Source organism: Neomonachus schauinslandi, chromosome 5 (genome assembly GCF_002201575.2).
Source record: "Neomonachus schauinslandi chromosome 5, ASM220157v2, whole genome shotgun sequence".
NCBI lineage: Eukaryota > Metazoa > Chordata > Mammalia > Carnivora > Phocidae > Neomonachus > Neomonachus schauinslandi.
Window position 1 is genome coordinate 73,126,214 of NC_058407.1, and position 12,757 is coordinate 73,138,970.

At 36.9% G+C, this 12,757-nt stretch overlaps 1 protein-coding gene across 1 annotated transcript in view; it reads left to right on the forward strand.

Annotated features, from left to right (window-relative positions):
- The window catches only part of CPNE8 (copine 8), a 227,887-nt gene that overhangs the window by 154,013 nt on the left and 61,117 nt on the right, over positions 1-12,757 (forward strand). The window contains exons 11-13 of the mRNA XM_021690383.1: positions 4,111-4,186; positions 7,267-7,320; positions 8,565-8,626. Coding sequence (XP_021546058.1) covers positions 4,111-4,186; positions 7,267-7,320; positions 8,565-8,626 — 192 coding nt within the window. The remainder of the gene's footprint in view (positions 1-4,110; positions 4,187-7,266; positions 7,321-8,564; positions 8,627-12,757) is intronic.

Consider the following 12,757-nt stretch of genomic DNA (forward strand, 5'->3'; position numbering starts at 1 on the left):
TTGGTGATGGAGAAAGGGATGAGACGAGAGTTCAGTACATACATGTCATTTGTATACGTTATGTGCAAAACTAGTTTAATGACAGTCAAGAAAGTAAGAATCATCCATTATCCCCAAGGCAGGGTGGCCTTCAGGATCATCAGAAATTCCAGCAAAAGGCAATATTGCCTGCCTCTCTTTTCTATGCCTTTGGTGTGATAGTGTGTTTGCACTTCCATGGAAAAAGAACAGTTGTTTGCATTACTCTTAGAGTTGTTTTAAGGAGGTGGAGAGGGTAATGGTAGTTAATGTGAATGGCACTCGTGCAATTCTTTTAGACTGAATATAATCTGAGACAAATTTGTTAATATTACTGGCAAGATAAGGTCACAGAATGACTGATATTAACTTGAATCTATTTCCAACTTTCAATTGTGCCCATTATGTACCAGGCAATGAGGTAGATGCCAAAAACATGGAGATGAGTTTATCACCTTTCTTACCTTCAAGTATGATGAAGGCTGGGAGGGGAACTAAGTAAACAACAGGTAAAATACAATACAGGATTTGTGATGGTAGAGAGATACTGGCTTCTTTAGGAGCAAAGGGAGCAGCATGAAGCAGGAAAGGTTTCTTGGAGGACATAATAGTTAGGCTATAAGAGTTGGTGATGCTGAGAAAGAAGGAGCCAAAAATGGAAGAGGGGGTAGACACATTTGTTAAGTAAGGACTGTCCTAGAGGTTTCAAATATCAATGTGAATATATGTCATATCCATTTTTTCACTATTAATAGAGCATACAAATGATCGTAATATACAGATTTTATTTAACAGTTTAATCACTTTCCGCAAACAAGGCTTTTAGAGCCAGACTACTAGATATATAGTAGTAATCAATTTGCTTTAAATACCTCTTTAATTTTTTTCCTCAGTAGCATATATCCATTATAAAAAGTATGGAGAACAAATTAGAGATATAAACAGACACAAATCAGATAAACAGCCCTGGAGTAGACTTTATTTTATAAATGCAGTCAGAGAGACAGAACAGAATAATTATTTTAGTTGCAATTAAATTAACAGGAAATAGCAAAGCAGTATTATTGAATCACAAGGAAATTGTTGGTTGTGATTTATTATGAAAGTCTTTCCATCATATTTCTCTGTATAGTGATAATTGTTTCAATATTATAGTACTGAAAATCAGGAACAGATAAAAATATTAGGGCAAATTAAATTTTCCTTCTTTTAATATCAGTAAAATCTAGGAGTAGTTGATGATGGGGGAAAAAGATAAATATAAACCTGTGAAAATTACATTTAATACTTTCTTTAAAGTATTTATCTATGGGTTACTAAACAGTTTTTGAATTGGGAGAGGTTACAAAGGAAACTATAAAAATTTCCATGTATTCCAAGAGATCTATGACAAAATTGACCTGGGAATCAATCCACTTATCCACCCAAATTCTTCAGGTTTATTCTGGAGACAAACACCTTGTATCTAGGGTTGACAAGTTTACCACTACCTCCTCTTAACTGCCTTATGCTGATGAACTTTTGACAGATCCTCACTTCGTGATCATCCATTTCTCTGGCTCTGAATAGATACAAAGATGTGTTTTCTTTATCTCACAGAAATGTTGTCTTGGAGACTGAAGTGGAATTTGTGACTCAATACATTTTCTCCTCTACAACACAGGATAGCATTGTATTTATATGACGTGCAAATTCAGTGTTTTTTTAAAAATAATAACCTTAGACAAGATTCAGAAGGGGAGGAGCAAGTATTCTGTTCATTCTTTAATTTATTTATATCCTGTCTCATTCTGGAAAGAATCCAAGATAATTTATAGAAACACATGTAATAAGACATGGTGAACTATAAACTGGATCAGAAATTGAAGGAAAGGGGAAATGAGAATAAGAAATCTGAAAAGTCTGCAGAGGACAGCATGTCATGAAGACATATCCTGCAAGAAATAGGCCATAGATTTGGCCATCAGCCCTCTTTAACAACTAGCTCAGAGGGGAAAAAAAAAAAATCTCCATTTCATGATAAACAGGGTCCTTTCAGAATAGGAAAAACCAGTGGGAAGCACAGAAGCTCAGACTCACAGCATTGAGACCAGAGAGAATTGTACCTCATTGTTCATCACTCAATTCTGTAGAGAGTAACAAATTTACCAAAACAAAACAGAACCAAATATCAGAGAATTGCTTCTTAGAGAGTTCCATAATGACTTCAACAGGGGCGCATCAATGTGCCGTATGATAAACCTGACCATTGCCAGTGGGTCCAGATTTGCCACTCTGCTGGACTTACATTATCTGGATGGTTATTACATGTTCTTGCAACTTGACTGAGTAATTCTATTTACTTGAGACCAGTAATATTGTTTTTCTCTACCAAGTATTTGATTAGTGTTGAGTGGTGGGAATTTAATGTTAATAGTAATAGCTGAACATTGAATTGAAACAATTAACCAAATGAGGATTTGCATAGTCAGAAAACTACCATAAGGGCTTAGGTGATCCAAGGTTTTATTTAAGCCCTCTATATTAAGTTCCCACCACTAGTGTGGTGAGCTTTGTTACATAAGGCTTGCCCACACTACCATTACCAAAACATTGTGCCTGAAGTGCTTAAATAGAACATTTTATTTCCATGACTGTTACTTAAGATATTTGAAACAAACACAGCAATGGAAGTGGATAGATTTTAAGCATAATCTCCAAAACTCAGTTTTTAAGATCGCAGTGAAAGATACCATGATTATGAGCTTGGGCTTCTGAAGGTCAAAGAACATTATTTCACTTAGTAGAAATATGTAGTGCTAAAGTACTATTTTATGATTTTCCCCATGTAACTTCAATGAGTGAGTCCTAGGGGATTGGGCTCATAAATACAAATATATTTACCACTATTTTCAGTCCCCTTTCCTTTCACATTTTCATGTGTGTAGATCTGCTTCTGGGAGTTAAATCTGGAAGAGGTCAAGGTGATACTGGTATAAGGAGGCACTTAGAATATTATGATGTATGTACAAGATCTTTGAGATAATGGAGAACTGGGAGGCTGGAAATCTAAGTGAACTATATTTTAAATAATGTTATAAAAACATTTCTTCTTGCAAAATCTCTACTGATACTAATGGCAGCTCAGTTTTTCTTCCAAATTCCATCTTTAGAAATCAATATTTTGGTTGGCTAGATAGCAACTTGTTTGTTGCTTGTCTCTGGTCATCAGATCTTCACAACTAAGCATTTAAACCTACCTGGGGGTTGGGGAAATATGTATATTTAATGGTAATGAACACCTTGCATTTGCAAAGTGAATGGGCCAAGCTTAAATTCTATGATATAAATAGCAGTGTCATCCCTTATGGTGTGTTTACAACTTGAATTCCTACAATCTTTATCTTCTTTATCTTCTTCCTCTGTAAGCTTCCTTAGGTAAGCTTTAGTAATCACACTGACAAGCATTTTATAGTGAGGACTAATGCATGCTCCTTATCCCCTCCCATCTAAACTGAGTAGGCACCTGTAGAAGGTCTTCTTCCTGAGAAGGCAATGACAATTACTTTAAGGTGAAGAAACTCTAAATAACCATGTTGATATTAACAATGTACTTTGAAGCTATTCTTATTAAAAATAAAGCTTGGTGACTATTATACATGTTAACATGGGATACTCTTAAAAAATAATGTCCTATTACATCTTGGTCATAAGAAAGTTTGAAGAATTTTATATATTTGTAATTATTTATATAAATAATAAGTTTTTGAGTGTCTTAAACTTTCATCCTAATAAATCATTTTGGTAGCATAGATGATGAAATGTTTTTGAGATGTGAGTTATTAGAACTAAAATACCTGTTTGAAATATTAATATTGGTGGGATAAATGAAATATAATTTGAATACTAATAAAATGTATTTTGAGTGTACATAATTTGGGATTAAAGAATAATGAAGTTATGTGTGGTCTCTTAAAATATAAGTTATTAAGTTATGCTCGTAGTAATATAAACTATTTTTTCATGATTAAACTATATATTTGTAGAAAACTTTAAAGTATAATTGACAAATGTATGAAAGCTAATACTATATATTTCTTCTCTTAAATGTAGTCATGATTTCATTGGAGAATTTACCACAAGCTATAGGGAACTTTCTAGAGGACAATCGCAATTCAATGTCTATGAGGTAAGAGGAATTTTATTTTATTATTATTTTCCTCGGGAAGAAGTAAATTTATGCTTTAAAAGTATAGATTTTTGCAAAGGGTCATTGGCAAAGGTTAACCAACTACCAATATATGTAAGAATCTTCAAACTTATTGAACAGACTTGTTTCTGAGACTGAATGATATATTTCTCTTCAAGTCCCATGGTCTTTTAACTCTATTTTGAGAAATTAAAAAATTCTCACCTATTTAAAAAATTTTTTTCCATAAACCTCACCCTTTATGTTTTGCCTTTCTACCAACCTCCTCCCCAACACTTTTTAATAAAAAGAGAAAAACATGCATTTTCATTATGTCAAGTTGGTGTTATAAAATGAACTTAGGTTTGAGCACCTTCACTGTTGTTTAGTTGAAGATCGAAGGGAATGACAAAGTATAATTCAGTCATTAAAGAAAGCCAAGTTATTAAAGCAAGCACAGTAGCTCTTTCTGCCTTAAACCTACCTTGCCAGTTAACTACCAGATATGTGTTGAGTACATGGTATGTCTGGCAGTGTTAATACTTGAGCTATGTTACCTGTACATTCTCTTAAATTTTTTTATTTAACAAACATCAATAGCAAAGGAGAATATCTCAGTATCAGTCAATAATGGTAACTCTTTCCCTGCCAGGTTGACCCTAACATTGACCTCTTTTAAGTTACTAGTGGAACACTTTCCTTCTTCTAGCATCTTCTTACTAAGCTAAAGCAGTAGCATTCCATTCATTCACTCATTCATTCATTCATCTAGAAATAAAATATTTATTACATGGCTTTTACATTCCACATTCTCTGTTAAGGCCCTGGGGATACAGAGATGATTAAAAATTTCAGTGTCTAGGGACACCTGGGTGGCTCAGTTGGTTAAGCATCCGACTCTTGATTTCAGCTCAGGTCATGATCTCAGGGTTGTGGGATTGAGCCCCATATGGGGCTCTGCACTAGACTGGAGCCTGCTTAAGATTCTCTCTCTCTCTCAAAAAAAAAAAAAAAAAAATTCCATGTCTAATGGGAGACAAACGCATGAAATATGTTTAGTTTGTCTTGATAACAGCTACATATAGTATTTTACTTAGTAGAGTGTGAGATATTACAGATCAAACTTCCCAGGCAATGACAAAGATGGAGTAATGGATCAATTTTTCTGTCTGGGTCTTCCAAGGAAGGAATATTAAGGCTCTAAACAGGCAATGAAAGTAATATAAGACAGGTTGTACTTGTAGAGGTACCTGTTTTCTCTGCCTACCCTTGGGCTTCTAGATCTCCAGCACTATAACCGAGCTTTTAAAAACCATAGGGCTTTATAGACTGGTTTGGGCAGATAAAGACCTTCTCCTGTCAGTTGCTGAGCTGATGGGATTACCTCCAGAACTGCAGTCATGCTGGATTGGAGCTGCTTCTGAGGCTATTAGGTCTGTAGTAGCATCCGTGGTTGGGGATGCTTGTTGCCAACAGCTGGAGTGGACATGGATTCTGTCTGGCCCCTGGGTGGATGAGACTGGCTCCAAGACTTTATTCAGTCGGTTGGCACTGAACCAGGGTTCCTTTTCAGGATGCACAGTTGGGTCCTCAGTCAGATGGCCTCTTACTAAGTGTGAAGGTGTGTTTGGCTCCTGCCAGGTCTCTTGGAGGACTCCCCTCTGATCACTGGATGGGTCCCTAAATAGGCAGGACTGTCTCTGGACCATACCTAAGAGGGTCAGCCACTGAGTCCCATGGCTGTTTCAGGTACCATAGTTAAAACTTCGGTCTGTACTTGTTCTGGAGGTGCAGATGGGCATGTCCCCCACTAGGTCCCTGGGTGGGCTAGATTGCTTCCTAACCATGGTCGGAGGGGCTGGGACCAAATAAATATAAGGCTATTTCATGATCTCCTGAGGTACAGAATGAGTATCTCTTGGTGGGTCCTTATGCCAGCAGGATTGCTCACAAATTATGGCGAGAAGGAGCTGGCTCTAAGTATCGGGCCCTTTTAGGATCTAGATGGTTGTCCACAGGACCGTTTCCTCCTGGGACCCTGGACCCATAAGACTGTTGGTGGGCTGGAGCAGAGTATAGGGCCCTTGTGGGATCTCTAAGCTTGCAAACAGCTTTTAGGATCCCCAGGCATGCAGACAGGAGTATCTCCTGCTGGCTCCATGTACCTGCGGTCCTTCGGGTTCATTGAAATAGTATGTATTTGCTGTCTGCTCCAACCACCTGGGCCAGTTATTTTTTCCTCTTTCTAGACTGTTATGTCCATCCCTTTTTATTGTAGCCTTAGCTTAAATTAATAAAGTTTAGTTCAAATAATACTTATCATAAATTCTTTTAACTTTCTTTGCCTGTCTAAATGCTTCCATGTGTGTTTTGGATTGGGATGTGCTGAAAGATTTTCTGTTAAGGCACTTACGTGTTTTATTTATCCTATTAGATTGACAGGTCTTACTCATTTTTACATCCCCTGGATTCTTCAGTGTCTTGTACAATATAGGAGTGCAGTAATATTTCCTCATGGAATAAATGGTCAAAAATTAAATATTCGGTACAGAAACCAGACCTTTACTAATTAGTACATAGGCTCAGTATCTGGTGGAAATTACTACCCCTGACAGCAATAGAGTAACAGAGCCCTTACGCATGCACATATTTGGGTGATTTGCTATGTTAGTGTTTTTAACCTAATAGCAAAAAAGTTGTGTATCTTGCCTATACTTTTCTTTAGCTATTTATAGTTTACTACAAAGCAATCATTATTATTTAGGACCTAGGATGTTAAAGTCTCTCTCACATCAAGAAGATACAGATGAATGAGGATAATCAGTGCATAAAGTGATTGAGAAGAATATTATTGAAAAAATACATTTTTAAAAAAGATGGTCACACACACACACAAAGAAGATGGTCACCAGTAAATTTTGTAGAGAAGTTTTGGCTGAAGGACTGTCCAGGAGTCATACCAAAGGCATTTGTAAATGAATAAAGGCATCAGGGGTGAAGGCAGCCGTTTGAACTACACATTTTGTAAAAATTTCCATATAAAACCTAACACAGTGTAATTGTTTTATCTGCTTTTCAAGGTGGTGAATCCCAAAAAGAAAGGAAAAAAGAAAAAATATACTAATTCGGGAACAGTAAGTCATATGTTATGTTATTCACTAAGGAGTCAAATAAACGAATAAAAAATGTGTAACATTTACGCAGACTAGAACTAAAGACTAGGCTCTTTGACTTAGGATTTTAGTATGAAGGTGTATACTAGAAAGCTGAACTTGCTGTGGGGATGGTTGTAATGGAGAATACCTTATAAAAAGTAGTCACCCAGCTTCCTGCAGGTTGTCCTCGGGATTGTATGGCCTCTGAGGGAAGCTGAAGTTTTCTTACGAAATCCTCATTCAGTGGAATCACACTAGAGAGAATCAAGTAGGTATGAAAATGTTTGTTAGTAAGAAATATTGTACTCTTTACAGGCTACACTTAACTATTAAAACTGATGGCATGCGAAAGTACTTGTTCATAGTGTGTTAAAATTTACAGCTTGTAGGATGCTGGGCTAAATCAGTACATGAAAGTACAAAGATGAAAGTATCTTGAAATTAAAATCATCCTATTCCTTTTTTTTTTTTTTTTTGAGAATTCAGGTGTACCTTTTTTTATATTGGAGTGTAACTAACACACAATGTTACAGTTTCAAGTGTACAACATATTGATTTAACAATTCTGTACATTACTCTGCCTTCACCACAATAAGTGCAGTCACCAGATGTCACCATACAATGTTATTACGATATTGTTGACTGTATTACCTATGCTGTACTTTTCATCTCTGTGACATTCCTTCTATATTATACTGAAGATTTTATTGTAAGATTACATTTTCTTAGGAGAAGCAAAATCTAAGGTCTCTCCAAGTTTCCTTTTAAAGATTTCTATACTGCAAGACACTTAAAATATTAGATAGCCTCATTACGGGACCATGAGAAAAACACACATTTCCTCTTATAAGGCTTAACTCACTGATTCTGATTTTTTAGTTTTAACCATTTTTCAGCTCCTTTCATCTTTCCTTTTATCCAAAATGGGAAGTAACACAGTGTCCTTGTGGACAATTTTCATGCTATTCTTCAAAGGAAGTATACTGGTCATAGAAAGGAGTTAGTTAATTTTGTTGGCCCCTTTCATTCTGATCATTTTAAATGTAAGAACAATCAGTCCTGGCAGATTTTAATAAAGAATAATGTTGTTATTGATTTTTAAAATGTGATGTTCCTCTCTGATATGAAATATGAGTTCCTTTCTAATACTTCGGATAAAGTCCATTTGGGGTTGCAATTGGTACTAGTAGGTAATTCTACCTTGTTTTTCTTTTCTTTTTCAGGTAACCTTACTCTCTTTTTTAGTAGAAACAGAAGTTTCATTCCTTGATTATATTAAAGGAGGGTAAGTCATTCTCTGAAACTGTTTCCTTGCTTAAACATTTCTTTCAATGTGTCTAGCAAGTGCTACCACTAGGTAATAGGCAGCTGAAATGATCAACTTTATTATAGTTTGATGGCAGACCTTTTGCTTTTTTGTTACAGACTTAAGGAGATAAACTTAAAGACAAAGAGCTATTACTTTTGGGGAAAATTGCAACTTTTCTTTACCAAGAGAAAAGACATTATTGTGTCAATAATAGTTGCAGATAAAGCTATTCTATGCCATTTCAGAGAATATTTCAGTTGCCTAACATATGGGACTTTTTATATGAACTTTTCATTATTTTTGAAATAGAAGAAAAGCTTGAGGGCTTGTTGTAAATGTATATTTGAGCTCCAGAATTAAAGAATGTATCTTGTCATAAAATCATCATGCAAAAATGGATGGTGAATAGTCATTTTCTTGCTCCCTATGCTTCTAGGCAGGAATATATTTCAGGAAAAAATTGGTTGTTGTAACCATTCTTGATATTTTTCAGAGTCCAGACAGAGCCTGTCTTGGTAATATATTATGGATTCTTATACCCGAGCAAATAGGCAGTTGTTTTTTTTTTTTCTTCAATTTTCTTTCTATTTTTAACCTAGTTGTGCCTATTTTTTCATAACCAAGCATCCCCAGACATTGAAAACAGTCATTCATTACTATACCGTCTAAAATATCCACAGATTCTAATTTATGTGCTATTACCTGTATTTACAATATACAAAAGTGGTGAGAGGTAAATTTGAATGTGGTTAGTAACTTCATGACAGATAATAGCAGCCAGAGACAACACTCATGTAAACCTCTTCCTAATTACAATTTGGCCATTTTTTTTTCTAATATCAGTTTGCCGATAGAATGTCATGAGGCAGAAGAAAGGGATGAAAGAATGAGAAGGCTAAAGGAACAAAGATAGTTTACCAAAAAAACAGAGAGCTTGACCCGTTTGCTCTTAGTTAAGGAAACAAAAACAAACCCCAAAACTATACTTGCTTAAATGGAGAATCAATGCTACATGTGGGCATCTTGCACCCCGCCACCTGCTACACAGACGCAGAAGCTACGGTGGTTGTTTCAATAAAGTTAAAGGAAAATGTACTAAAGTAGAAAAAATGTTTGCTGTTCAAGAAAAATTTCAGAAGTGAGCCTTTGCGTGAAGAAAAAGGAGACAAATCTTTATTTAGGGTTACAAACTGAGAAGGACAACCCAACTCAGTCGATGTGCTTGTCCAGAAAGGGTGAGAGGAGGTGGTGTTATTAAAACTTAAAACCACAGCGAGGGAGAAATTTCAGTTGGTATGATTTGCTCAGTGATTAGTTGACGACTTTTGCTCAGGATTGTGGGTCGGGGGAAATTTTCCAGGTGTCTACACCTCAAGATAATGATCTCAATTCCAGGAAATGGCTGTGCTTTTCTGAACTCCACAAAACCATGGCAGTTGCAAGGTGGAGTCAGAATTGTCAACTGTTCCTTTGCCCCTTTTCCTCATTTCCTCTTTTTGATCATTGGTGTATGAAACATTGCCATGATCAGTTGTGGTGGGCAAACTCGTTATGGTAGAGTCCCTTGTTGCCCAAGTGCTTGCCTGCTGCTTGGGGTCCATCCCATCTTTCCATAGGGGGCAGAAGGGCATAGTTAGAGCAGTAGACACAGAAGCTTCGGTCATAATTAACTTGGGAGTGGAAGAGGAGGAAGAGAGGCACTTCTGGAAACAAGCAAAAAGTATTTTGTATAGCAACCAGATGCTTAATCCCAAAATTAATACAGTATTGTATTCCCGATTGGAGGATGTTTCCTATTTTGTCAGGAGACCAACTAAAGAGATTGGATGATGGTAGATAACTTTTAATATGATTCCAAATTTCACTGAAGACGGGATTGTTGATATTGTGAAACAAGAGGCCTGTATGAAAATTTTTTTTAAATTTCTAATTCTACTTTGGAGGAAGTATTTATCCAGGTGCAACAAGAAATATTAGCAAGAGCACAGACACCCTCTTGTTCTACCAGCCCGTACTCGAGTGCAATTTGATTGTCTAGGACTACTGAAGCAAGGGAGTCCAAGGATAATTGTAAGTTTTGTAGGGCTGAAACAGTATTGTGAGATAATTCCTCTAGAACGTTTGTTCGATTACACAGGGTGGCTTTATGATAAGCAAATCTTCCCCAAGGGGCCAACATGCCTATGGCCAGACCAATTCTAATAATTATTATACCTTAAGCCCTTTGGGTTCTATGAGAGGCAGTGGAGTTTATGGGTAGGATAGACAGATTGTGTTATATGAATCCTAGGGTACGTTGTCCAGTGACCCAGGCATTGTTAACACATTTGAAGGCTAAGGTTTGGTTAGTTATTCTTCCATAAGTGTTGCCCATATAGGAAAGATAATTAAGAGGGCTGCTACTGATAAGTATATACCCTTCAGAAGCTCACCAGGATTCAGTTGCTCTTGTTTTATCATTCAGAGTGGTGCTATTGATGATGGGAAAGGAAGAGTTGATGGGAAGGAAGATGGGGGTCCTGTACCATAAGGTTTATTGAGATCACAGTAAGAATGGAATTTGGGGGGCACCTGGGTAGCTCAGTTGCTTAAGCATCTGACTCTTGGTTTCAGCTCTGGTTGTGATCTCAGAGTCCTGAGATAGAGCCCTGAATTAGGCTCTGTGCTGGGCATGGACCTGCTTAGGATTCTCTCTTTCCCTCTCCCTCTGTCCCTGCCCACCCCCTCTCTCTCTCAAATAAATACGTCTTAAAAAAAAAAAAAAGATAGAATTTGGGTTTAGTTTGATCATAGCAAAACCTCTTATAAATACTCCTTTGGTGGGGCTTTCTATATATCATTCCCCAGGAACTCATTGGACCTAAGTATTGATAGGAAATTTCATCATTTGTCTTCTGTTCTTGATGACCTGGCAGAGGGCAGTAGCATTAGGGTATATGAATGATTGCAATTGATAGATTATAGTGATCAGCTAATGCAAAAGTGAGATTTACATCTGTAGAAACCAGACTAGGTCCCAGGTGGACATATCTTATGCAAGAAGAGAAATTGTGGACAGGAGTAGCTTCAAAACAAGGAAAGGAGGCTAAAGAAAATTGGGTTAGGGCACCTTTGAGGTAGTGGGGAGGAGCAATTATATTTGACCAGAGGCATTGTGTATGATCTTAATGATCTTAATCTGTGGGGCAATCTTACTGAACTGAGGGGAGTTAAGAGGGAGTATTTTGTATTTGGTTGGAATGTATGTGGGTTATGACATACCCAGCAATTTTTTAGGGGGATCCCCTGGGCTATGGTTTGGGACAGCTTAACAATGGAGTTAGTATTCCAATCAGAGAACGTTCCATCTTTGATAGAACATAGTAATAAGAATATTATTAACTGGTTTTTCATCTTGAATTTGTATAGGAGTTGAGAATAAAGAGTAGGGACTATAGAGTATCAAGTCTTACGAAAGCCTGAGGGTCATTAAGGAAGTCTCCATTTTTTTTTTTAAAGATTTTATTTATTTATTTGAGAGAGAGAATGAGAGACAGAGGGTACGAGAGGGAAGAGGGTCAGAGGGAGAAGCAGACCCCCCGCTGAGCAGGGAGCCCGATGCGGGACTCGATCCTGGGACTCCAGGATCATGACCTGAGCCGAAGGCAGTCGCTTAACCAACTGAGCCACCCAGGCGCCCAAGGAAGTCTCCATTTAAGAACTCAGACCAAGGAGGCAGCCAGAGGTCATAAATGACTTCAAGCCAGTCTTGGGTGGGGGAAATAGAATGGTGGTGAAAATGGGACAAAAGGGAAAAAATAAGAATTAAAGTAAAAGTAGGGTTCTGGCTTGGGCCTGGATTTTGAGTATCAGCTACTTCATTGGATATTGTCTGCTTCAATTCTGGGTCTTGTGATATCCTTTAAAATGGGGGTGACTCTCCAGCCATTTTTGGATCCGAAACCCTTTTCTTTCTTTCTTTCTTTCTTTCTTTCTTTCTTTCTTTCTTTCTTTTTCTTTCTTTCTTTTTCTTTCTTTCTTTCTTTCTTTCTTTTCTTTCTTTCTTTCTTTCCTTCCTTCCTTCTTTCTTTCTTTCTTTCTTTCTTTCTTTCTTTCTTTCTTTCTTTC